The sequence below is a fragment of the Rhinopithecus roxellana genome, chromosome 10, assembly GCF_007565055.1.
Source record: "Rhinopithecus roxellana isolate Shanxi Qingling chromosome 10, ASM756505v1, whole genome shotgun sequence".
NCBI classification, from domain to species: Eukaryota; Metazoa; Chordata; class Mammalia; order Primates; family Cercopithecidae; genus Rhinopithecus; species Rhinopithecus roxellana.
In genome coordinates, this window is record NC_044558.1 from 107,777,487 (window position 1) to 107,800,420 (window position 22,934).

Consider the following 22,934-nt stretch of genomic DNA (forward strand, 5'->3'; position numbering starts at 1 on the left):
CTATTTGTTTATTATCCAGGACCTTGTTGTATTTGCTTGGGTTAATGCAGTGACTTCCTAATCACCCTGCAACCCCACTTTCAGCCTAGAATATATTCTTTTTGTTGTTGTCGTTTTGAGATGGAGTCTCAGTCTGTCCCCAGGCTGGAGTGTAGTGAGCGATCTCGCCTCGCTGCAACCTCTGCCTCCCAGGTTGAAGTGATTTTCATGCCTCTGCTTCCTGAGTACCAGGGATTACAGGTGGGAGCCACCATACCTGGCTGATTTTTGTGTTTTTAGTAGAGATGGGGTTTCACCATGTTGACCAGGTTAGTCTCGAACTCCTGACCTCAGGTGATCCACCTGCCTTGGCCTCCCAGAGTGCTGGGATTACAGGTGTGAACCACCACACCCAGCCTGTAATCTATTCTTAATGCAGCAGATACAATGACCTTTTAAACCCCAAGTCAGGTCCTGTCACACCTCTATTAAAAACCCTGTGGTGGCTTCCCACCCTATTTAGAGTAAAGTGAACATCTTTGTCATGATCTTAATATAATACATCCTATATGACATATCCCCCTGATCTCTCCAGTAACTCCTATTACTCCCCAGCAGGTTTTTTACCACACTGTTGCATAAGGTGTTCTTGCCTCAGGGTCTTTGCATTTGCTGTTGCCCCTGCTTGGAGTGCTGCTCCCCAAACATCCACATTGAATCCCTCACCTTTTCCCAATCTTTGCTAAATTTTACATTCTCTGTGAGGCCTTTCCGTACTACTCTATTTACAACTATGTACCTTTTTGCTCTATGTCTCGCTAGATCATTTGTAATTATTTAATATACTATATAATGTACCACACTATTTGTTTATTATCTCTCTTCTCCCACTAAGATGTTTCACAAGAGTAAGAGTTTTTGTTTATTTTGTTCTCTGCTACATCATCCCTTCTTCTTGTCCCAGTGTTTGGCACATAATAGGTGTTCAGTAAAGATCCGTTTAATGAACCCGGAGAAATAGAAAAGATTAGATCAAGTAGGGCCTTATGAGGTTGTGGGAAGGAATTTGTATTTTATTAGGCTGCATTTACGTCTCATTATAAAAGTACTACCCACAGAGGACAATAAAGAAGAAGCATCTATATCAGACTGGGGTTCCAGGAGGGCTGCATTTAGAGTGATAGGTTAGTTCAAGGGATGGGAGTGAAGAAATGGAGAGAAGAGGGTCTTGGGCCCTTTAAAATATTTTTTTCTCTTTAAAACTTTTCTGTTTTCTGATATTTTATTATCTTAGGACTCATACATCTGTTAGAAAATAAATTATCAAAATACTACAGAGGAAGTTAGTTCTGAAAAACTTCACCAGGGAAATTAAAATTGCATTAATTATAAGTAGGGTGGAAAAATCTGCCATTGGGAAAGCAGATTATATTTTAACTTATATAATGGAAGATATATTTAGACCAGTGAATTTATAGAATATTAGAAAATCATATTCTAATTGCTCTACATAATTTGCCTAATGTTCTTCCAGCTGTGCTGTACAAAAGAAATACAAAAATTATGGAGCTGCTTTTTTTCATGAAAGTTCTCATGATTAGATGCTATTCTGCCAGCTTTTACTTGTAGCATTGTTATATATCTCTTTATTCTGATAAATAAAAAATGAGAGAAACATTTCAAGTAAGCCAAATTTTTAACTATAAATACCCGACTAATATTTATTTTCATCTTTCTTTTTAAAGATAACCTGCCGAAATTTCGTTGGGAAGCAGCTTAAGATTAATTCTTCAACCACTGAAGAAACAAGCAACTGCACAGATTTACTAAAAATGCTTATCTCTTCAGGTCAGAACCAGTCTTAGCTTGAAGGTTTATTTTCTCTAAATCAAGATTTGCCATTGTGTTCTGCATGTCAAACCTTCCATAATTAGTATGTTTGTAAAAATTTCTTTTGCAGGTTTAGTTGACTGAAAATAATGCATTTGATTTTTGCCATCTTATGTTGCTATAAATGTTACTTAAGGGGGATTAAAACACATTTTGTTTATTTTTATTTTAAACTTTTAAGTTCAGGGGTCCATGTGCAGGTGAAAGTTTACATAGGTAAACTTGTGTCATGGGGGCTTTCTGTACAGATTATTTCATCACCCAGCTGTTAAGCCTAGGACCCATTAGTGGTTTTTCCTGATCTTCTCCATCTTCTTCACCCTCTGATAGGCCTTCTATGTGTCCATGTGTTCTTATTATTTAGCTCCTACTTATAAGTTAGAACATGTGGTATTTGGTTTTCTGTTCCTGCATTCATTTCCTAAGGATAATGGCCTCCAGCTCCATCCATGTTCCCGCAAAGGACATCATCTCATTCTTTTTTATGGCTGCATAGTATTCCATGGTATATATGTCCCACATTTTCTTTATCCAGCCTATCATTGATGGGCATTTAGGTTCATTCCACTTCTTTGCTAATTGCTCTACATAACTTGTCTAATGTTCTTCCAGCTGTGCTCTACAAAGAACATATGTGTGCATGTGTCTTTATAATAGAACAATTTATATTCCTTTGTAGAGAGATATATATATATATCCCATAGTGGGATTGCTAGGTCAAATGGTATTTCTGTCTTTAGGTCTTTGAGGAATTGCATCACTGTTTTCCATAATGGTTGAACTAATTTACACTCCCACTAACAGTTTATAAGTGTTCCTTTTTCTCCATAACCTTGCCAGCATCTTTTTTTTTTTTTTTTTTTTTTTTTTTTTTTACTGTTTACTAGCAGACATTCTGACTGGTGTGAGATGGTATCTCATTGCTGTTTTGATTTGCATTTCTCCAATGATCAGTGATACTGAGCTTTTTTTCATATGATTTTTGGCCACATGTGTGTTCTTTTTTGAGAAGTGTCTGTTCATGTTTTTTGCCCACTTTTTAATGGTTTTTTTTTTCTTGTAAATTCGCTTAAGTTCCTTATAGATTCTGGATATTAGACCTTTGTTGGATGCATAGTTTGAAAAAATTGTCTCCCATCATAGGGAGATATGTCTGTTTACAATGTTGGTAGTTTCTTTTGCTGTGCAAAAGCTGTTAAGTTTAATTAGATGCCGTTTGTCAATTTTTGCTTTTGTTGCAATTGCTTTTGACATCTTCGTTGTGAAATTTTTGCCTGTGCCTATGTCCTGAATGGTATTGCCTAGGTTTTCTTCCAGCGTTTCTATAGTTTTGGGTTTTACAATGAAGTCTTTATTCCATCTTGAGTTAGTTTATGTATATAGTGTAAGGAAGGGGTTCAGTTTCAATCTTCTATGTATAGCTAGCCAGTTATCCCAGCACCATTTATTGAATAGGGAATTTTTCCCTATTGCTTGTTTTGTCAAGTTTGTTGAAGATTAGATAGTTGTAGATGTGCAGTCTTATTTATCAGCTCTCTATTCTGTTCCACTGGTCTACATGTCTGTTTTTGTACCAGCACCATGCTGTTTTGGTTACTGTAGCCCTGTAGCATAGTTTGAAGTTGCATAGTGTGTTGCCTCCAGCTTTGTTCTTTTTGCTTAGGATTGCCTTGGCTATTCAGGCTCTTTTTTGGTTCCACGTGAATTCTAAAGTAGGTTTTTCTTGTTCTGTGAAGAATCTCAATGGTAGTTTAATAGGAATAGCAGTGAATCTATAAATCACTTTGGGCAATATGACTGTTTTAATGATATTGATTCTTCCTATCCATGAGCATGGAATGTTTTCCCATTTGTTTGTGTCATCTCTGATTTCTTTGAGCAGTGGTTTGTAGTTCTTATAGAGATCTTTCACTTCCATAGTTAGCTGTATTCCTAAATATTTTATTCCTTTTTTAAAATGCATTTTTAAAACATTCAATCTGTATGTTAGATAAGACAAATAAAATGAAAAGAGAAATTGATGGGAAAAAAGAAAGATGGAAAAAGGTTGTTTTACACATGTTTTTTCTCCTTTTTATCTTACTTATGAATGCTTTTGCTATTTGGCCTTTTGCTATTTTCTTTATTCTGTTTTGACTCCCATAATAACTTCCATTTCCATAATCAATATAGATTATTCTATTGGTTTTACTATGGTTAAGTTGTAGATCTTTTAACTAAAGCACAGGAGAAGATTTGGGAATGTCATGACTTCTTTGCATTTAACTGATATGTCCTGGATTAGTCAGTTCTCATGCTGCTCGTAAAGACATGCCTGAGACTGGATAATTTATAAACAAAAAGAAGTTTAATGAACTCACAGTTCCAGGTGACTGGGGAGGCCACACAATCACAGGAGAAGGCAAAGGAGGAACAAAGGCACATCTTACATGGCGGCAAGCTGGAGAGCATGTTCAGGGGAACTGCCTTTTATAAACACATCAGATCTTATGAGACTTATTCACTATCATTAGAATAGCATGGGAAAACCCACCCCCATGATTCAATTACCTCCCACTGGGTCCCTCCCACGACATGTGGGGATTATGGAAGCTACAATTCAAGATGAGATTTGGGTGGGGACACAGCCAAACCATATCATTCTGCCCCTACCCCTCCCAAATCTCATATCCTCACATTTCAAAACCAATCATGCCTTCCCAACAGTCCCCCGAAGTCTTAACTCATTTCAGCATTAACTCAAAAGTCCACAGCCCAAAGCCTCGTCTGAGACAAGACAAGTCCCTTCAGCCTTTGAGCCTATAAAATCAAAAGCAAGTTAGTTACTTCCTAGATACAGTGGGGTACAGCCATTGCATAAATACACCCATTCCAAATGGGAGAAATTGGCCAAAACAAGTAAATCCAAAATCCAATAAGGCAGTCATTAAACCTTAAAGTTCCAAACTGATCACCCTTGACTCCATGTCTTACATCCAGGTCATGCTGATGCAAGAGGTGGGCTCCTACAGCCTTGTGGGTTTGCAGAGTATGGCCCCCCCTCCCAACTGCTTTCACAGGCTGGCATTGAGTATCTGTGGCTTTTCTGGGTGCACAGTGCAAGCTGTCACTGGATCTATCATTTTGAGGTCTGGAGGACGGTGGCCCTCTTCTCATAGCTCCACCAGGCAGTGCCCCAGTGGAGACTCTGTGTGGGGGCTCCAACCCCACATTTCCCTTCTGACTGCCCCGACAGAGGGTCTCCATGAGGGCCCCACCCCTGCAGCAAACTTCTGCCTGGACATCCAGGTGTTTCCATATATCCTCTGAAATCTAGGTGGAGGTCCCAAATCTCAGTTCTTGACTTCTGTGCACCTGAAGACTCAACACCATGTGGAAACTTCTAAAGCTTGGGGCTTGCACCTTCTGAAACCATGGCCTGAGCTGTACCTTAACCCCTTTTAGCTATGGCTGGAGCAGCTGGGATGCAGGGCACCAAGTCCCTAGGCTGCATATAGCACTGGGGCCCTTGACCTGGCTCAGGAAATCATTTTTCACTCATAGGCCTTTGGGTCTGTGATGGTAGGGGCTGCTGCGAAGGTTTCTGACATGATGCGGAGACATTTTCCCCATTGTCTTGGTGATTAACATGTGGCTCCTTGTTTCTTATGCAAATTTCTGCAGCCTGCTTGAATTTCTTTTCAGAAAATGGGTTTTTCTTTTGTACTGCATTGTGAGGCTGTACATTTTCCCAACTTTTATGCTCTGTCACCTCTTGAACATTTTGCTCCTTAGAAATTTCTTCTGCCAGGTACCCTAAATCATCTCTCAAGTTCAAAGTTCCACAGATCTCTAGGGCAGGGGCAAAATGCTGCCAGTCTCTTTGCATAGCCAGGTTGACCTTTACTCCAGTTTCCAACAAGTTCTTCATCTCCATCTGAGACCACCTTAGCCTGGACTTTGTTGTCCATATCACTATCAGCATTTTGGTCAAAGCTATTCAACAAGTCTCTAGGAAGTTCCAAACTTTCCCACATTTTCCTATATTCTTCTGAGCTCTCCAGCTGTTCCAGCCTCTGCCTGTTACCCAGTTCCATAGTTGATTTCACATTTTCAGGTATCTTTATAGCAGCACCCCACTACCTGGTACCAATTTACTGTATTAGGCCGTTCTCATGGTGCTAATAAAGACATACCCGAGACTGGGTAATTTATAAAGAAAAAGAGATTTAGTGGACTCACAGTTCCACATGGCTGGGGAGGCCTCACAATCGTGGTGGAAGGAGAAGGAGGAGCAAAGGCACATCTTATGTGGTGGCAGGCAAGAGAGCGTGTGCCGGGGAACTCCCATTTATAAAACCATCAGATCTCATGAGACGTATTCACTATCATGAGAACAACAGGGGAAAAACCCACCCCCATGATTCAGTTACCTTCCACTGGGTTCCTCCCATGACACATGGGGATTATGGGAGCTACAATTCAAGATGAGATTTGGGTGGGGACATACCAAACTATATTAAGCCCTTTTGGAATGTTTTTGGCCATGCAGCTTGTAGGAATGATTCTATAGAATGAGGTGAAAATGGAAACAATACCTTCTCTAAATTACACTTTTCATGTGTCTCTGTTTCTGGTATCAAAAAGCCATGTAAGTCTTCCCTTTGAAGTGTTAGGATTCTTTCACTTATTCATCTATTCCTTTTATGTGTGTATATGTGTATAAATGTAAGCATTCATTCATTTATTTATGGAGTCAGTCAGCTAGTCATTCAACAAACATTTACTGAGTATCTGCTATGTGTGAAGTGCTGTACTAGGTACTGAGAATATAAAGATGAATAAGACTAAAGATTTGTTGCCCAGGAGTTTATGATCCATTAAAAGAGATGAATAAAAAACCCAGAGATTATAGTATACAGTGATAAGATATGTGATGTTATTACTACTGCTGCTGCCATAAACAATAATAGCTAACAGCTAGCATCTGCTTTTGTGAGACTGCAAGAAATCTGGTGGGGCTAACATCAAAGGAAAAGGCAAAAGCTAAGGTTAGAAAGGTTGGCAGAAATTAGATAATAAACTGTCTTAGAGGGAAGGATAGAGATCTAGTTTTATCTGGAGAACTGAGGGGAGCTAGTTAAAATGATTTAAAGAAAGAAAGTGAAATGATCATATTGGCATTCTTTTCACTTGATCTTAGCCCAAAGGCCAAGAAGTGATATATTTGTGTGTTTTTGACAACCTTTGTCAGCTGCATGGGAAACAGATTGAAAGGAGACCAAATGGAAGTAGGAGAGTGGCCACTGCTTGCTTATGTCTTACAGCAGAGATGATGAAAACCTGGACTTGGGTGGTCAGCATAGAGGAGGGGACAGATGTGAAGGAGAGATAGAAGATGTCCACAGGACTGTGGTCTGCACTGGCTGGAGGTGGGGGATGGGTGAGGAAAGGAGGAGTTCAAGTCATCTTGGTTTCTGGCTTGGGTAGCCAGATGGATGATGATGCCTTCACCCAGACAGGAAAACTGAAGAGAGGGGCAGGTTAGAGAAAAAGGTCACTTTGGAATTACTTGCTTGGATGTAGTTCATCCAAACTTGTGGATGACAATGAGTAGAGCTATCCAGTGTATGATTGGATATACTAATGCGGCACTTAGGAGAGAGCAGGTTGGAGATTTGTATTTTAGTCAGCAATATACTGGTGGTGGTTGAAGTCAGGGGTTTGGATGAGGTCACCCAGGGAGAGTAATGTGGAGCGTAAACTTGAGGATGACATCCTGGATAGCACCAACATTTAGGAAACTGTGTCAGTCAAAATAGGCTTCAGCTATACAGCAGTAACAAAGAAGTGTCATTGCTTTAACACAATGGAAAGTCTGTTTCCTGTGCATGCTACTGTGTTCAGTGAGGTTGAATCCTGGGTCACTCATCACGATGGAATCTCCATCGTGGTGCAAGCTTCCATGGGTTGTTTCTAAGTCAGAAAACATAATTTTAATGTTACCTTCTAGGAGTATATGCAGAGAGGCATATTGTGAACCCCTGTAGAGGCATGGGCTATGGGCACAGCCTTTGCCAGACCATATGTGCATATACTGTATGCTTTATGTTAAGGGCTTTACATGAATTATCATATTTAATTACTGTAATAACCCCAATAAAAGAATTATAATTATGCATTGCACATCAGGGACTCTTATGAATGCTTTGTGAATATTAGCTTACAGTCACCTGATGAGGTAGGTTCGTTATTGTCTCTATTTTTCAGGCAGGAAAAAGATGTTGTAAATCTTGCTCTAGCTCTTAAAGCTGTGACTTGAAAGTGACACAGGTCGTATCTGTTGACATTTCATTAGCCACAGTCACATGGCCACACCTAACTTCAAAAGGGGTAGATAAGTATGTTCCTATGCTGTGCTCAGGATAAAGAGGTACAGAGTGTGTGAAGGCCCTAATGACTGTCATGAGAATGAACAGAGGAAGAGCAGGATTTGAAAGAGATTGGGATGAGGCCTAAGAGCTGGGAAATGTAACAGGAGAGTGATATAAACAAGGCCAAGGCAAGAGGCAGTGCTAAGGAAAAGAAAGCAGTTCACTATCTTAGAGAGAGAGAGAGAGAGAGAGAGAGAGAGAGAGAGAGAGGAGAGAGAGAGAGAGAGATAAGTCACATAAGATGAGGACAGACTGTTTTGTTTGGCAGTTTAGGTGGTCATTGTCACTGGCCTTTTTGCTATGACACTGCCAACATAGGGCCTTGTTCTAGCTGTTTTCACTTCCTAAAATGCTCTTTCTCAATTTAGGTGTCTGACTAATGAGCTCATCATCTCCTTTATGTTGTTATGTGCCTCCATCTTTTCAATGAGGCTTACCCTGAGCATTCAGTTTTTATTTATTTTTTGAGACGAAGTCTTGCTCTGTCACCCAGGCTGGAGCGTAGTAGTGCTTTCCCAGCTCATTGCAACCTCCATCTCCTGGGTTCAAGCAGTTCTCCTGCCTCATCCTCCTGAGTAACTGAGATAACACTCAGCTTTAACACAAAGGAAAGTCTGTTTCCTGTGCATGCTACTGTGTTCAGTGAGGTTGAATCCTGGGCTGCTCATCACGATGGAATCTCTGTCTTGGTGCAAGCTTCTGTGGGTTGTTTCTAAGTCAGAAAACATAATTTTAATGTTACCTTCTAGGAGTATATACAGAGAGGCATATGGTGAACCCCTGTAGATGCCAGCACACCTGGCTAATTTTTATATTTTAGTAGAGACGGGGTTTCACCATGTTGGCCAGGGTGGTCTCAAACTCCTGACCTTAAGCGATCCACCTGCCTTGGCCCCCCAAAGTCTGGGATTACAGGCATGAGCCACTGCACCCAGCCTGAGCATTCAGTTTAAAACTGCACCCTGCCTGCTTCTTCCCAATTCCCTTTACTCTGCCATATGTTTTCTTTTTTTCTGAAGGACTTCTCACCATCTATTATATGGTATAATTTAGTTTTGTTTGTTTTTTTGTATTTATTGATAACTAATCTGTTCCTCCTGATAAAATGTAAGCTTTATGAAGACAGGGGTTATTGTGACAGGGGTTAAGGTGCTGTGAGGATCAACTGAGATTAACCTTTAGAAGTTGTTAACTTCTATGCCCCTTTTTAAAAATATTTTTAATTATTTTTTTTTTTCTGAGATGGAGTCTTCACGTACTCTGTCACCCAGGCTGGAGTGCAGTGGCGGGATCTTGGTTCACTGCAACCTCCACCTCCCAGGTTCAAGCGATTTCCCCTGCCTCAGCCTCCTCAGTTGCTGGGATTACAGGCATGTGCCATCATGCCTAGCTAATTTTTGTATTTTTAGTAGAGACAGGGTTTCACTGTGTTGGCCAGGATGATCTCAAACTCCTGACCTCAAGTGATCCACCTGCCACGGCCTCCCAAAGTGCTGGGATTACAGGTGTGAGCTGCCTCGCCCTGCCTAACTGTTCCTGTTCTTATTCTAACTGTCTAAAACCCCTTGCCTCTTTTGTCCTAATCAAGTTTTCCCTATCCTTGAAGGCACAGCTGGCCTATCTTCTCTTCCACAAGGTCTTCGTTGCTCACCTTTCCCTGCCTACACTGATCTCTGTCTTCCATCTTTCCCTTATTTTGGTATGTAACCAAATATTCCCTGCAAATGTGACTTTATTACTCCAATGTTGGAGTGTCCCATCCCTTCAGCTAGATAGTGAATTTCTTGAGGGCAAAGATTGTGCCTCTTAGCCTCTTCCAGCTTACCGTGTGAGTTGCTATACTGCTAAGACCTTAGATTTTACGGGGGGGCTTCTACTTGTTCAACTTGCTGAAGAAACACATTCTTTTGTTATTCAATTCTGCAAACTGTGATTCCTCAGTCTTGGTCCTGCTTCATGATGTATGCAGCAATTCTGCAGCTGAAATCTCAGGCCCTCACTCACTCTTCAGAGACCTCGAAGCAACTCTCTCCCACTATCTCCCCTTTCTGGGCACTTTTCAGGACAGTTAGTTCTATACCCACTCCTGGGTCCCCCTCTTCCTTTCCTCTGCACCTTCCAGTATTAGGAACCTGTCTTTTCCTTCCCTTCAGAGAGCGGATGCCCATCTCCAAGCAACTTTATTTCTTCCTTTCTTTGTTTCTTCTTTTCGTCTCTTTCCCAAGACACCTTTGCTTTGAAGAGGCTGCTGAAAAGGAGTAGAATATTTCATTTTTTATGATCAGCAAAAGAAAAAGAAGGAGGCTTCATGGGGAAAATTGGCAAGATCTAAAGTTATTTGCATTTCATAGGAATCAAAAGTTTTCCAAGTTTTTTTTTTAAAGGACCTTCAAGTATACAAAAAGAAAAAAAATTGATCCTAATGTTGAAACACCTGCTGCAGATCCGGGGGCTTTGAATTTAGCGGCTTTAGGTTGGGACCAAGAAATTCTCTGAATTCGAAACTTACTGGCTGTTACCTTGGCTTGGTGCAGCATTTCATCCCCAGCGTTCCTCTTTTCTTTCCTTTCAGAATACAGCCGAGCTAAAGCGCTTGTCTGCGTGCCCGTGGACGTGACAGACACCTTGAGGTGTTTTAGAGAGACACTGGAAAAATCCAAATACCATAACAGATCAATGCGACACAGCAGAAAGTTGCTTTCATTATTTCTTGCACAGACACAAGGTAAAATGCACGTTCTGTATCTCTGAATCTTTCTTTATGTGGGGTGACCACCCTGCGGATATCCCTCTTCTGCCCTCTCGTTCTTCCCCCCATGTACATGCAACACTCCCTGATGCCTTTCACTTTCCTCTTGTCTAGTGGATCTAGTCTCTGTCTTATACATTAACCAATGTGCTTTCTCACTCACTTACTTTTATGCTTTCTGTGAAACTAGCAAACTCTCTTGAGTGCAGTAGATATGACAATATTCATTAATTTTAGACTCTGTACATTTATGTTCTTCTTACAGTTTTCTTTGAAGGTGTGGCACTATAGTCTTGTTTTACTTCATGAGTAGATGGATTGAATCATACTGAGTTAACTAGAACCTTTTACCAAAACACTACTTTATCAGTGGCAAAGAAATGGATACCTTTTAAAACAAGCATCAACAAGATTTCTTATTAATACTATAGATTTTGATCTTAGGGGTTTTATTTTAGCTTAAAGTAAGATATTCACTATTGTTGGTTGCATTGCATTTATTTGTTTTCTCTTTTAACATCTATCTGCTTGTGAATTCAAGCAAAGCTGGCTTTGAGTGATTAAATGGTAACCTCAGAGAAGAGTGCATTCAAATTTAGGCTGGAAGAATCCTGAACTATCTATTCTTAAGTTATTTAAAATTTTTAAAAATCCTATTTTATATTTATGATTCTCACTATTCAAATTGGTCAGAATAATAAGAATACATTTAAATAATAGACAAATACATGTAAAATAGTATAAAGTTATTAAAAATAGATTTAGACTTCTACTTAATTAAAATGCTAATTTCCACTGAAATGATCTTTTAGAAATTTGACCAATTTTTTTTTACAACCACAGGCAGAGTTTTATTTATTTACATATTTATTTGTCTGTTATTGTTGCCCACCCCCCACACTTTCTATGATATGTATCTATAGTTTTTGGTTATATTGTCTGCAGACTCACATTATGTTAAATTAGCTTTCCATATCCTGTTTGGCTTCTTTTAATTGCTCCATACATTAACAGTGGGTAAGACTGGCTGGGCGCCATGGCTCACGCCTGTAATCCCAGCACTTTGGGAGGCCAAGGAGGGCAGATCATTTGAGGTCAGGAGTTCGAGACCAGCCTGGCCAACATAGTGAAACCCTGTTTCTACTAAAAATACAAAAATTAGCCAGGTGTGGTGGTGTGCACCTGTAATTCCAGCTACTCGGGAGGCTGAGGCATGAGAATCGCTTGAACCAGGGAGGCAGAGGTTGCAGTGAGCTGAGATTGTGCTAGTGCACTCCAGCCTGGTAACAAAGCGAGACTATCTCAAAACAAAAGAAAGCAAAACAGAAACGCACCCCCCTGCCCAACAAAAAAAAAAGTGGGTAAGGGCATAAATAAAAAGGCAAATACAATTCCTAGGAATGGTTTACACCAACTCACTCTGAATCTCACCTGGTACCAAAATATTTTCAGTAGTTTATCTCTAGTCCTCAGGCTGTAGACTTCAAAATCTATACTAGCTTCTTTCTCTATTACTTTTAACTGCTTCCCCTAGAATATAGATTTTTTTTTCCCATGTGTTCTCTGATCTTATAAAGAGACAAGTCTTTTCTTTTTTTTTTGGTCTCATGCCAGAACTGCCCGTGTGTTGCTTCTATCCCAGAGGTTTCTGCCCCAGAGGCACTCTAACACCTTACTGTTGGAAGCTATTTAAAAAAGGCAAACTCAGACTATGCAACTTCCACCAGTCCCCCAAGAGCAATGCATTATCTCAATATTTGCTTTCTGGCTGACCGTCCTCTGTAGCGCGATTTTTTTTTTTTTTTTTTTTTTTTTTTTTTTTTGAGATGGAGTCTTGCTCTGTTTCCCAGGCTGGGGTGCAATGCGGCGATCTCGGCTCACTGCAACCTCTGCCTTCTGGGTTTAAGCAGTTCTCCTGCCTCAGCCTCCAGAGTAGCTGGGATTACAGACATGCACCACCATGCTCGGCTAATTTATTTTTAGTAGAGATGAGGCTTCACTATGTTGGTCAGGCTGATCTTGAACTCCTGACCTCAGGTCATCTACCTGCCTCGGCCTCCCAAAGTGCTGGGATTATAGGCATGAGCCACTGTGCCTGGCCCCTCTGTAGTGCTTTTGATGAAATAAGGCAGACATGGAGCCTCTCCACACATACCTAGGATCTTTAGATATGATCCTGGATACTAAGTTTAAGGACATAGTGTCCCTCAAACTACAAAAATGTCTCAGCTCTATACAAAATATTTCCTTTCTTTTTGCTTTCCATTTTCTCTACCTTCCCTCCCAACTTCCCTTCTTTCTACATTTTAAATTTATTTCTTCTTATTTTTTCATGAATATAGGAGAGAGAGGAGGAATAAACAATTCAAAAGGTACTTCTGGAAAGGTGGAATTTTGCCTGGGGACAGAGGAGATGCATATGTCAATACCCCCTGACCTTTCTCAGGAGCACTTTAGAGTTTTTAGTTCCGTGGAGAAAAGCAAACTTCCATATTCACAACTTGGACTTGTAATTTCTTCTTATCATCAAACTATTGGTAAGAGTTAGCCATTATGTATTCATTTTCTTTAATTTTTTTGTTTTGTTTTGTTTTGTTTTGTTTTTTTGAGACGAGGTCTCATTTTGTCATCCAGGCTGGAGTGCAGTGGTGCTATCACAGCTCACTGCGGCCTCAGCCTTCGGGGCTCAATCTATCCCCTCCCACTTCAGTCTCCCGAGCAGCTGGGACCGCAGGCTCACACCACCACACCTGACTAATTTTCATATTTTTTGTAGAGATAGAGTTTCGCCATGTTGCCCAGACTGATCTCGAACTGTTGGTTTCAAGCTATAAGCCTGCCTCAGCCTCCCGAAATATTGGTACAGGAGTGAGTCACTGTACCTGGCTATGTCTCCATTTTCTATATGATCTTCTACATTAATGCTGAGATTGCATCTGGTCCTGAAATCTTACCTTTAAAAGAAAGATAAAAGAACCTATACCCCTGCAGCAGTGACAGAACAGCCTGGAGACAGAAGAAGCTTCGAGCCTCCTCCCTTTACCCATTTTCTTAGCTTGGCCATCACCATTGTGAAATTCTAGGCCACCCTTCTGTTTATTCCTCTTTCATTGGAGCTGTGAGCCCCTTGTGGGGATGGAGACGATGTTCTTTTTTTCTAGTCCCAGCTAATTCCATTTGCCTTGTCTTTCCCTTGATTTGGCTTTTCTACAGCTTCCGTAGTATATTTCCAACCCATACAATAGACCCAATGTCCTCTTTCTTTCTAACAGACATTTTATGATGCCACTTTTACTTCCTCAAATAAAATTTATGTTTAATATATTCTTATACACATTATTTTGAAAAAAATTATTATGAAGCTCTAAATATAAAAATAGGGGAGAAATAGCTTCACTTTATCATAAAAGAATCAGTTTGTTGGTATGTAAATGCTCAGGCATTAGAAGCTGTAAAGAAATAATCAGATGCTTATATCCTGGATATGGAATCACCATGAATGTGACAGCTGCGTATGCAGACAGAGACAAGTATGTTGTATTGGTGACTCAAATACTATCAACATGGTTAAGTTTTGTGACATTTTCTAAAATGGCAAATAAATCTTGGTAAAGTCCTGAGCAAAACAAAGTACTACAGTGATTGCAATGTCTGGAAAATTTAGAAATCATGGACATTTAGAAATCATGCAGAAATACGCTTTTTATGTGGAAAACAAAGTTCGATGTGAGATTCAGATAGTTATGAACAGGCTTCTCATCTTTTCCTTCACTGTAGGGGAAGTTTCTGTGCCTTGCAGGCCATCTGACATCTTTGGTCTTAACCTATGAGTTACCAAAAGATGCCCCCATTGTGACATCTAACAAAACCCTTTCTCACATTTCTGAAATATCCTCTAGGGGACAGTATTGTCCTCATTAGAAACCACTGCCATGTTGGTTGGGGTTTTTGGCTACACATCCCAGAATGGATGCATTCACTAGAAAAAAAAAAAGTATGTGATTTTTTTTTGTTGTTTTTGATTGAGATGGAGTCTCACTGTGTTGCCCAGTCTGGAGTACAGTGGCGTGATCTTGGCTCACTGCAACCTTCACCTCCTGGGTTCAAGCAATTCTCTTGCCTCAGCCTCCTGAGTAGCTGGGATTACAGGCGTGTGCCACCACACCTGGGTAATTTTTATATGTTTAGTAGAGACAGGGTTTCACCATGTTGACCAGGCTGGTCTCAAACTCCTGACCTCAGGTGATCTGCCTGGTTTGGCCTCCCAAAGTGCTGGGATTATAGGCATGAGCACCTTGCTGGTCCAATTAGGTGATATTAAAGATATTTTCTGCCTTCAGGTAAAAGGAGAAATCTGATATGTGATGATTTTGTCACGTCTGCTAAAAAACAAACCCTTTGACCCTTCCCATCTGCTATAGGATAACATCCACTTTTCTCCAAGCTGCAGTCAGAGGCCCTCAGTCTGACCACTGCCTCCCACTTCAGACTCAGTTCACCCTCTCCAGAAAACCATACGCCAGTCATGCCCATCATTCCTATACATACCCAGCCATTTTCCCTTACATGCCATTTCTAATTTTCTCTTCTCCTGTCTCTACCTGTATGACTTTTATTCTCCAAGAGGCCCCATTATTACTATCTGTTAGAGCCAGTCTTTCATTCTGTAATCAAATAGAACATTTGCTTGCTCCCTGTGTATATATATTGTGTGACATTTGAAGGCGCTGTTAACTTGGAGTTTGCTTACTGCAATCTACACAGATAAGGAATAGTGCAGTTTAAAATATTCTTGCAAATATAAAGAAAATATTTTTCTAGGAACTGACATTTGTTCTTTTACTTGATTAAAAATATAGATGTTCTCCAAGCCAGCAATCAAAGAAGTCTTAAAGTTCAGGCGTTGCATTCACTTGGAAGTCTTCTCATCTTCGCAGAAAAGAAAAGGTAGATTTTTAGAAGTCTGTAGAACAAGGGCAAAAGTTTTTTATTTTCTTGTTTGAAGAAATTTTCAATGATTATGAAAAAACATTGTCATTCATAAATTTTAGTTCTTCAACAATACTTCATTGCTACATTTTATTCATCAAATGCTACCTGAGAGAAACCATTAAGAACAGTGAATGTATATATAGTTATACATATGTTAATTGATGTTGCTTCGGTGTACTTGCTTTCCCTTCTGGAAGATAGATTTAATAATGGGTCTCAGAAAACGTACTGCTTGATGCTTTGTCTCTGTTTTAGGGCTGCTTTTAAGTGTTGGTGTCAAGCTCTTGATGACATATTCAGAAAACCAGACGTGCTGCACACATGGAAAGAATTTGGCTCCTCGCTCACCATTGTCACCAACAACCATTCACCTCTGGGTTTCAAAGACTACAGTGAGGAGTTTCTGTCAAGAGTTGGCATCTGGGGGTGTTTACAAGGAGCAGTCATATCAGCAAAGATAGCACAGTGAGTGTGAGGATTGAAGGATCCGCATACTAGCTAACAGCTTCCTTGCAGGGTGCCCCCCTGTGCCATGCAAAATGCAGTGCCTCATGCACACTGGATTTCTGGGAGGTTATATCCATATCATAAAGGGCCTTACAGTTTATTTACTTATTTGTGATGTTTATTGCTTATGATTATCTCCTTTTCCTGTAACACAACTCTTGCCGCAAAATAGCAGTGCCACCTGGGCCCAGGTGTTTGCTTTGCTTACTCATGGATCCCAGGTTCCAGATATGCATTCAGTAACTATTTGGTTTTTTTGTTGTTTGGTTTTTTTTTTGAGACGGAGTCTCACTCTGTCACCCTGACTGGAGTGTAGTGGCTTGATCTCGGCTCACTGCAACCTCCGTCTCCTGGGTTCAAGAGATTCTCCTGCCTCAGCCTCCTGAGTAGCTGGGATTACAGGCGCCCACCACCATGCCCAGCTAATTCTTTTGTAATTTTAGTAGAGACAGGATTTCACCACGTTGGCCAGGCTGGTCTGGAACTCCTGAATTCCAATGGTCTGCCCACCTCAGCTTCCCGAAGTGCTGGGATTACAGGCGTGAGCCATGGCGTCTGGCTCAACAATGACTTTTTGAGTGGTCAAATGAATGAGCAATTGGTAAGAGAGCAGGAAAACAGTGTAGAGGCAGTCAGGCATGGGCCTCATCCGAAAGTGTACTAGAAATCCGTTACTTTCAACAAGTTTCACATTCCTTCTGAGACTCAGTGTCCTTATCTCTAAGCCAAGGTGGTAAAAATTACATGCCATACTGTATCAGTTTTTAGGCTGTCATAACAAAGTACCACAGACTGGGTGGCTTAAACAGCATAACTTCGTTATCTCATGATTCTGAAGGCTAGAAGTTGGAGAACAAAGTGTTTGTTAATCGGTTTCTTCTGAAGCCTCTCTTCTTGGCTTGTAGAAAGACCACTATGTCCACATGTGGTCTGTCCTCGGCCTGTCAATGTCCTAATCTCCTCTTCTTATAAGGATACCAGTCGTATTGGATTAGGGCCCAACTCTGTGGCCTCATTTTAACTTAGTTACTTACCTCTTTCAATGCCCTGTCTCCAAGCATGGTCACAATCTGAGGTTACTGGGTATGTTAGGCTGTTCTTGCTTTGCTACAAAGAAATACCCAAGACTGAGTAATTTATAAAGAAAAGAGGTTTGATTGGTTCTTGATTCTGCAGGCTGTACAGAGAGCATGGTACCAGCATCTGCTAGGTTTCTGGAGAGGCCTCAGGATGCTTTCAATTATGACAGAAGGCCATATTTGAATATGGGAGCCCACATCTCACATGGCAAGAATGGGAGCGAGAGAGAGTGGGAGGTGCCACACTTTTTAAACAACCAGATGTGATGTGAACTCACTCATCACCAAGGAGATGGCACTAAGCCGTTCATGTGGGATCCACCACCGTGATCCTACCACCTCCTGCCAGGCCCCACCTCCAATACTGGGGATTACAGTTTAGCATGAGATTTGGTGGGGATGTATATTCAAACTATATCACTAAGAGTTAGGACTTCAACATATGAATTTCTAGGGGACACAATTTAGCCCATAATACATACTGTATTACTGTCCTTTTTTGCTGCTGTAACAAATTACCCTAAACCTAGTGGCTTAAAACAAAACAGATTTATTCTTTTACAGTTATAGAGTTCAGAAATCATAAAATTAGTGTGTCAGCAGGGCTGTGCTTCCTCTGGAGGCTCTTGGGGAGAAGCTGATTCCTTATCTTTTCCAGCTTCTTGAGGCCTCCTGCATTCCTTGGTCCATGACCCCACCTTCTATCTTTAAGACCAACAGCTTAGCATCTTTCCCCCACACCTGCCCCTCTCTGTCTGTCTCTCACATCTTCCATATTCACATCTCCTTCTCTGTCTCTGACCCTCCTGCCTTTCTCTTATAAAGGCCATTGTGACAATCCAGGATAATCTTCCCTATCTCAGTGGCCTTAATTTAATCACATCTGCAAAGTCTTTGTTGCCCTATAAGGTCACATATTCATAGGTTCTGGAGATAAGGTCATGAATATCTTTGGGGGACCATTATTTAGCCTACCACACATCACACATGTGAATGTCTTTAACAATGGCTTATGCATAGCTAGCACTCACAAATATCTTCAGTATTTCAAATTTCTGATTAACATGAGTAATTTGAAAAGTATGGAGGGATTAGAGGTATAGGTTTCTTTCACCTCTCCAGTTACTTCTTTAGCTGACCTATCGGAGGTGGTGAGCAACAACCTGCATAGTGTTTTAAGCTGTAGAGCACACTTAAAACACTTAACTGTTCCTAGGTAGTGATCACATTGCTTTCAGATTCGCATCTTCAGTCGGGGAAGTAAGAAAGTACTGCTTTAAAAGTATTAAATGTCAAAGATTTAGACCTCTGTCAAGTTTTTTTTGTGCTCCTGGGATAGAACTCTCTCTCTCTCTCTCTCTCTCTCTCTCTCTCTCTCTCTCTCTCTGTCTCTTTGTCTCCCGAAACAAAGTTTGAGCTTATGACTTAGTGAAGCTTGGCAATTGGGAATGGAAAAGCCAAGGAAAGGAACAGCTTGGAAAGGAACAGCTACAGCCTTCCTGCCAGAGGGCACCTCCGCTTCTCTGAGCTTCTGAAGTTATTACCTAGTGATTTTCAACAAACAGAAAGTCATTTCCTGGTTTCCCAGCTGGAAGTCTGACTGTCATAGGAGATGTCATTCTACAGGGGCTTTAGATGTTTTCCTAGACTCCCTGAGTAGAGGAAACTCTTCTCCCCGCTGTAAAATACCACACTTGAAGATCCACACAGTGAAGCTGAACTGAGGTAGACATTGTTATTAATGTAGTGAACCTGACTGGTTTTATCTAAGAAAGACTTAGGAGAAGGTAATGTGGTTTGTAGTTGCAAATGTGAATTTTAAGACTCATATATAGAAAACTCAAACTCTTCTTGTAAGGGACATAAAATGAAAGAGTTGTAAATGGAGAGACATTAATGTTTGGTGGAGATACTTAATGTTGTGAATGGCTCCATAATAAACAGCTAGAGAGAAAATACAGTGCTTCAGTCTTCAGGTGGAATTATTTAACCGCACTCATCAAAAGCCTTTACTGTGCACCCTCTTTTACCAAAAGCTTTCACTTCCAGGTTTTCATTCAGTAGAACCAGCAGGATAAGTGCCCAAAAGTGTAGGCATAACAATGTTTACCTCAGCACTGGAAAACGCCAAAGTGGAGATTCATATTTTTATGTTATGGCACATCTGTATGATAAAGCATTAAAGTTCTTTAGAATAATGATATAGTCCGTTATGTCTGTGAATGAAAAATTTGTTTATAAAGTCGTATGTATTGCCTAATTCTACTCTTAATGTGTATGTATGTGTTTCTCTGTGTGTATAGTTATATACAGAAAAAATATATATAAGGAAATAGACTAAAATGTTACTAGTAATCATGTTTAGGCGGTAGGATTACAGGGGATTTTTTTATCTTCTTTAATGTATTTTCGTTTTATTTTCTTATATATTTATATGTATATTTTTTCTTATACATTTTGTGTTCTAAATATGTATGTAAAGATGTATTTATATCAAAATGTTTTTGGAAAATTTCCACTAATCAGTTTATTTTTCTTATACTTACTTAGATTTATTAAGTCATTGAATGTTGAAAAGAAAACTGACTGTTGCATTTTGTCTGCATTACTCTTTCAGGTAACGCTTTATTTATGTATGTTTTTCCATGGTAGCACAACCATTCATTGGATCGGTAAAAAAAGTTTATCATATTCAGAAAACTCAGGTAGCAAAATAGCATGAATCTTGATTAAATATCACAAGCCCATCTTTCTCTTGCTCGCTGAACCCCTGTGAGACCTTCACCTTTAATTTCTTTTTTTCTTTTTTATGAGATGGAATCTCACTCTGTCGCCCAAGCTGGAGTGCAGTGGTGCAATCTCAGCTCACTGCGACCTCTGCCTCCCAGGTTCAAGCGATTCGTGTGCCTCAGCCTCCCAAGTGGCTGGGACTACAGGCACGTACCACCACACCCAGCTAATTTCTTGTATTTTTAGTAGAGCTAGGGTTTTACCATGTTGACCAGGCTGGTCTTGAACTCCTGACCTCAGGTGATCCACCCACCTTGGCCTCCCCAAGTGCTGGGATTACAGGTGTGAGGCACCGTGCCTGGCCCACCTTTAATATTTAACAGAGTCAGTTTTCTCCTTTACACTACAGAAGAAGGAATTTTACAGATGGGGAAACTGAGTCTTCTGTCATTAGGAAGATCATGTTACTAGTAATCTGTATGAAGCCAGTCTGTTTGACTTCAATAGTTGCCTTAGGTTACCTCATCTCTAAATTCAGTTTTGCTTGGTTATATGATATAAAATCTATCTTATGATGAAGGTGAGAAATAACTTGAAGACTACAGGAGAGGTGTTCTTGCAGTTCTCAGAATTTTGGTTTTACTTCACTGAAGAAGAAAGGAGCTTTTATCTGAAATACAAGACATTTTGAAATTCCAAAATGTAACCAGGGACCTTTGCAATCTACTAAAGGTTCTATTTACTTGGAAGGATGGGCACTCTTGTTCTGTGTATCAGAGAAGTCTCATAGCTTATGAAATCTAAATAAGTGAGTTCTTCAGGAAGGGCTTCTCTGAATGTAAGGCCAGACTTTTCAATTTTCTTATGTTCCTTATACCTCTTGTCTGGGCTTCAAAGGGAAGAAGTACAAGAGGCAAAGGTATAAAGGAAATGACCCAACTCTGACTTCTTACATCGCATTCTTTACTTTCTGATACTCCTTGTTCTTGAAGATAATGCTGTTTATGTTTTAGAAAGTATGTGTTTTAACAAATATTTAACTTTTTGCTTAATGTGGACAATAATGTGTGTATTATTTCTTAGTAATACTATACCTAAAATAAAAATTAGCTGGTGGGATTTATCTTAAAAGCCTATTAATTCTTTTTATGATTTTAAAACAAATGTATAATAGTAAAAATTTCGACAACTACAAAGTATTTTAGAGTAGGATATCTCATGACCTTAATAAGCCATTGGATTGAAATTCTTTCTGATATATACATTAAAATAATTTCATAATGCGTTTGTCATTAAGAAATTTTAATTGTTAAAATAACAAAAGAAGCACCCTTAAATGAAAAATGTGGTTTTACATATTCATCTTGTCTCCCCAACATCTAGTGTAATGTTGGTTACATAAATTACCAAAAACTATTGGTCAAATTATAACAATAGTCTTTTCATTTAAGCAGTTAGAAGTTTAGAATTACCTCTGCGTGATTGAGACTTCTGAAACAAGTAGTCATTTCCTCTACTTATAGCTTGGTATAGTGGAAAGAACATAGTTTTTTTTTTTTTTTTTTAGCTAAATAGACATGACTTTGAATCTCCTTTCTGCCATTGTTAGCTGTGTGACTTCAGATAAATTGTTTAAGCCTCAATTATATCATTTGTGATATAATCCTCCCTTCTAAGAGCAGGTTAAAATAACATTAAATGAGATATGTTTATAAAGAACTTACCGGCAGTACTTAACATAACATTGACCCTCAACAAAAGATAATTTAATATAATGATAATTTCTTTGAAAATAAGAGGTATCCAACTACCATGGAATTTAAAAAGCCCATCTGGAGTGATAAAAGCATTTGGAACCTGTAATGATGATAATATAAATGATAAGTAGGTATATACTAAGCATTTTATAAAGCACTACATGTATTTGTCATTTTTTGTTTCATTATTGAAAATGCAATCTATAGCTCTTTATATTTCACTTTTTTTTCATTTTCAGGGTTTGCTTAGAACCACACTTCCACATCCCAAAGCTGAACGTTGCTATGCTCAATATGAAATCACTCAGCTTCTCCCAGGCATCGAACTCTTTTCAGATAGATACAGGGCTGACATTTGCTCCGTAATTGCAAGTCTGTATTACATTATACGTGAACTGCACTTTGTTAGGCAAAATCTAATAGTAAGTAGTTTGTAAAATTAAAAAATATGTATCACTGGGATATTTTGCTCCACTTACCTCATACTTTTCAAATTTTGCTAATATTCTTTTGGTCAGTTACTGTTTAACTTTTAAACTCTGCATATGTAGGATTCTTAATTACACTTCAAACTAAAATGTATTAATTAATATTCTTTCTTGTCATTTTGGATACAAAAGCAGACTGTTTTTTTCTCCTTTTACTGTGTTACTTTATATTTTTTTCTTAAGATAGTTGGTGAAATCAATCACAATGAATCACTGATCTCAAACACGAAAATCTAGTGTATTTGTAAGCCACTGCATTAAGTTGTTCAGGTTATATCAATCCCAAAACTGTGAGAGTGTTTCTTTATTGAGATAAGTTTATCTTTATGTCTCTTATCTTTTCTCTGTCA

The 22,934-nt window shown here is 39.5% G+C and overlaps 1 protein-coding gene across 2 annotated transcripts in view; it reads left to right on the plus strand.

The window, feature by feature from the left end:
* CFAP54 (cilia and flagella associated protein 54) overlaps window positions 1-22,934 on the plus strand; it is a 380,731-nt gene that overhangs the window by 167,191 nt on the left and 190,606 nt on the right. Inside the window, exons 39-45 of one of the 2 annotated variants that reach the window (XM_030939210.1) lie at window positions 1,725-1,827; window positions 10,855-11,007; window positions 13,374-13,568; window positions 15,891-15,978; window positions 16,279-16,488; window positions 20,160-20,226; window positions 22,336-22,518. In XM_030939210.1, the coding sequence (XP_030795070.1) occupies window positions 1,725-1,827; window positions 10,855-11,007; window positions 13,374-13,568; window positions 15,891-15,978; window positions 16,279-16,488; window positions 20,160-20,226; window positions 22,336-22,518 (999 nt within the window). The remainder of the gene's footprint in view (window positions 1-1,724; window positions 1,828-10,854; window positions 11,008-13,373; window positions 13,569-15,890; window positions 15,979-16,278; window positions 16,489-20,159; window positions 20,227-22,335; window positions 22,519-22,934) is intronic. The other variant, XM_030939211.1, reaches the window with a different exon arrangement.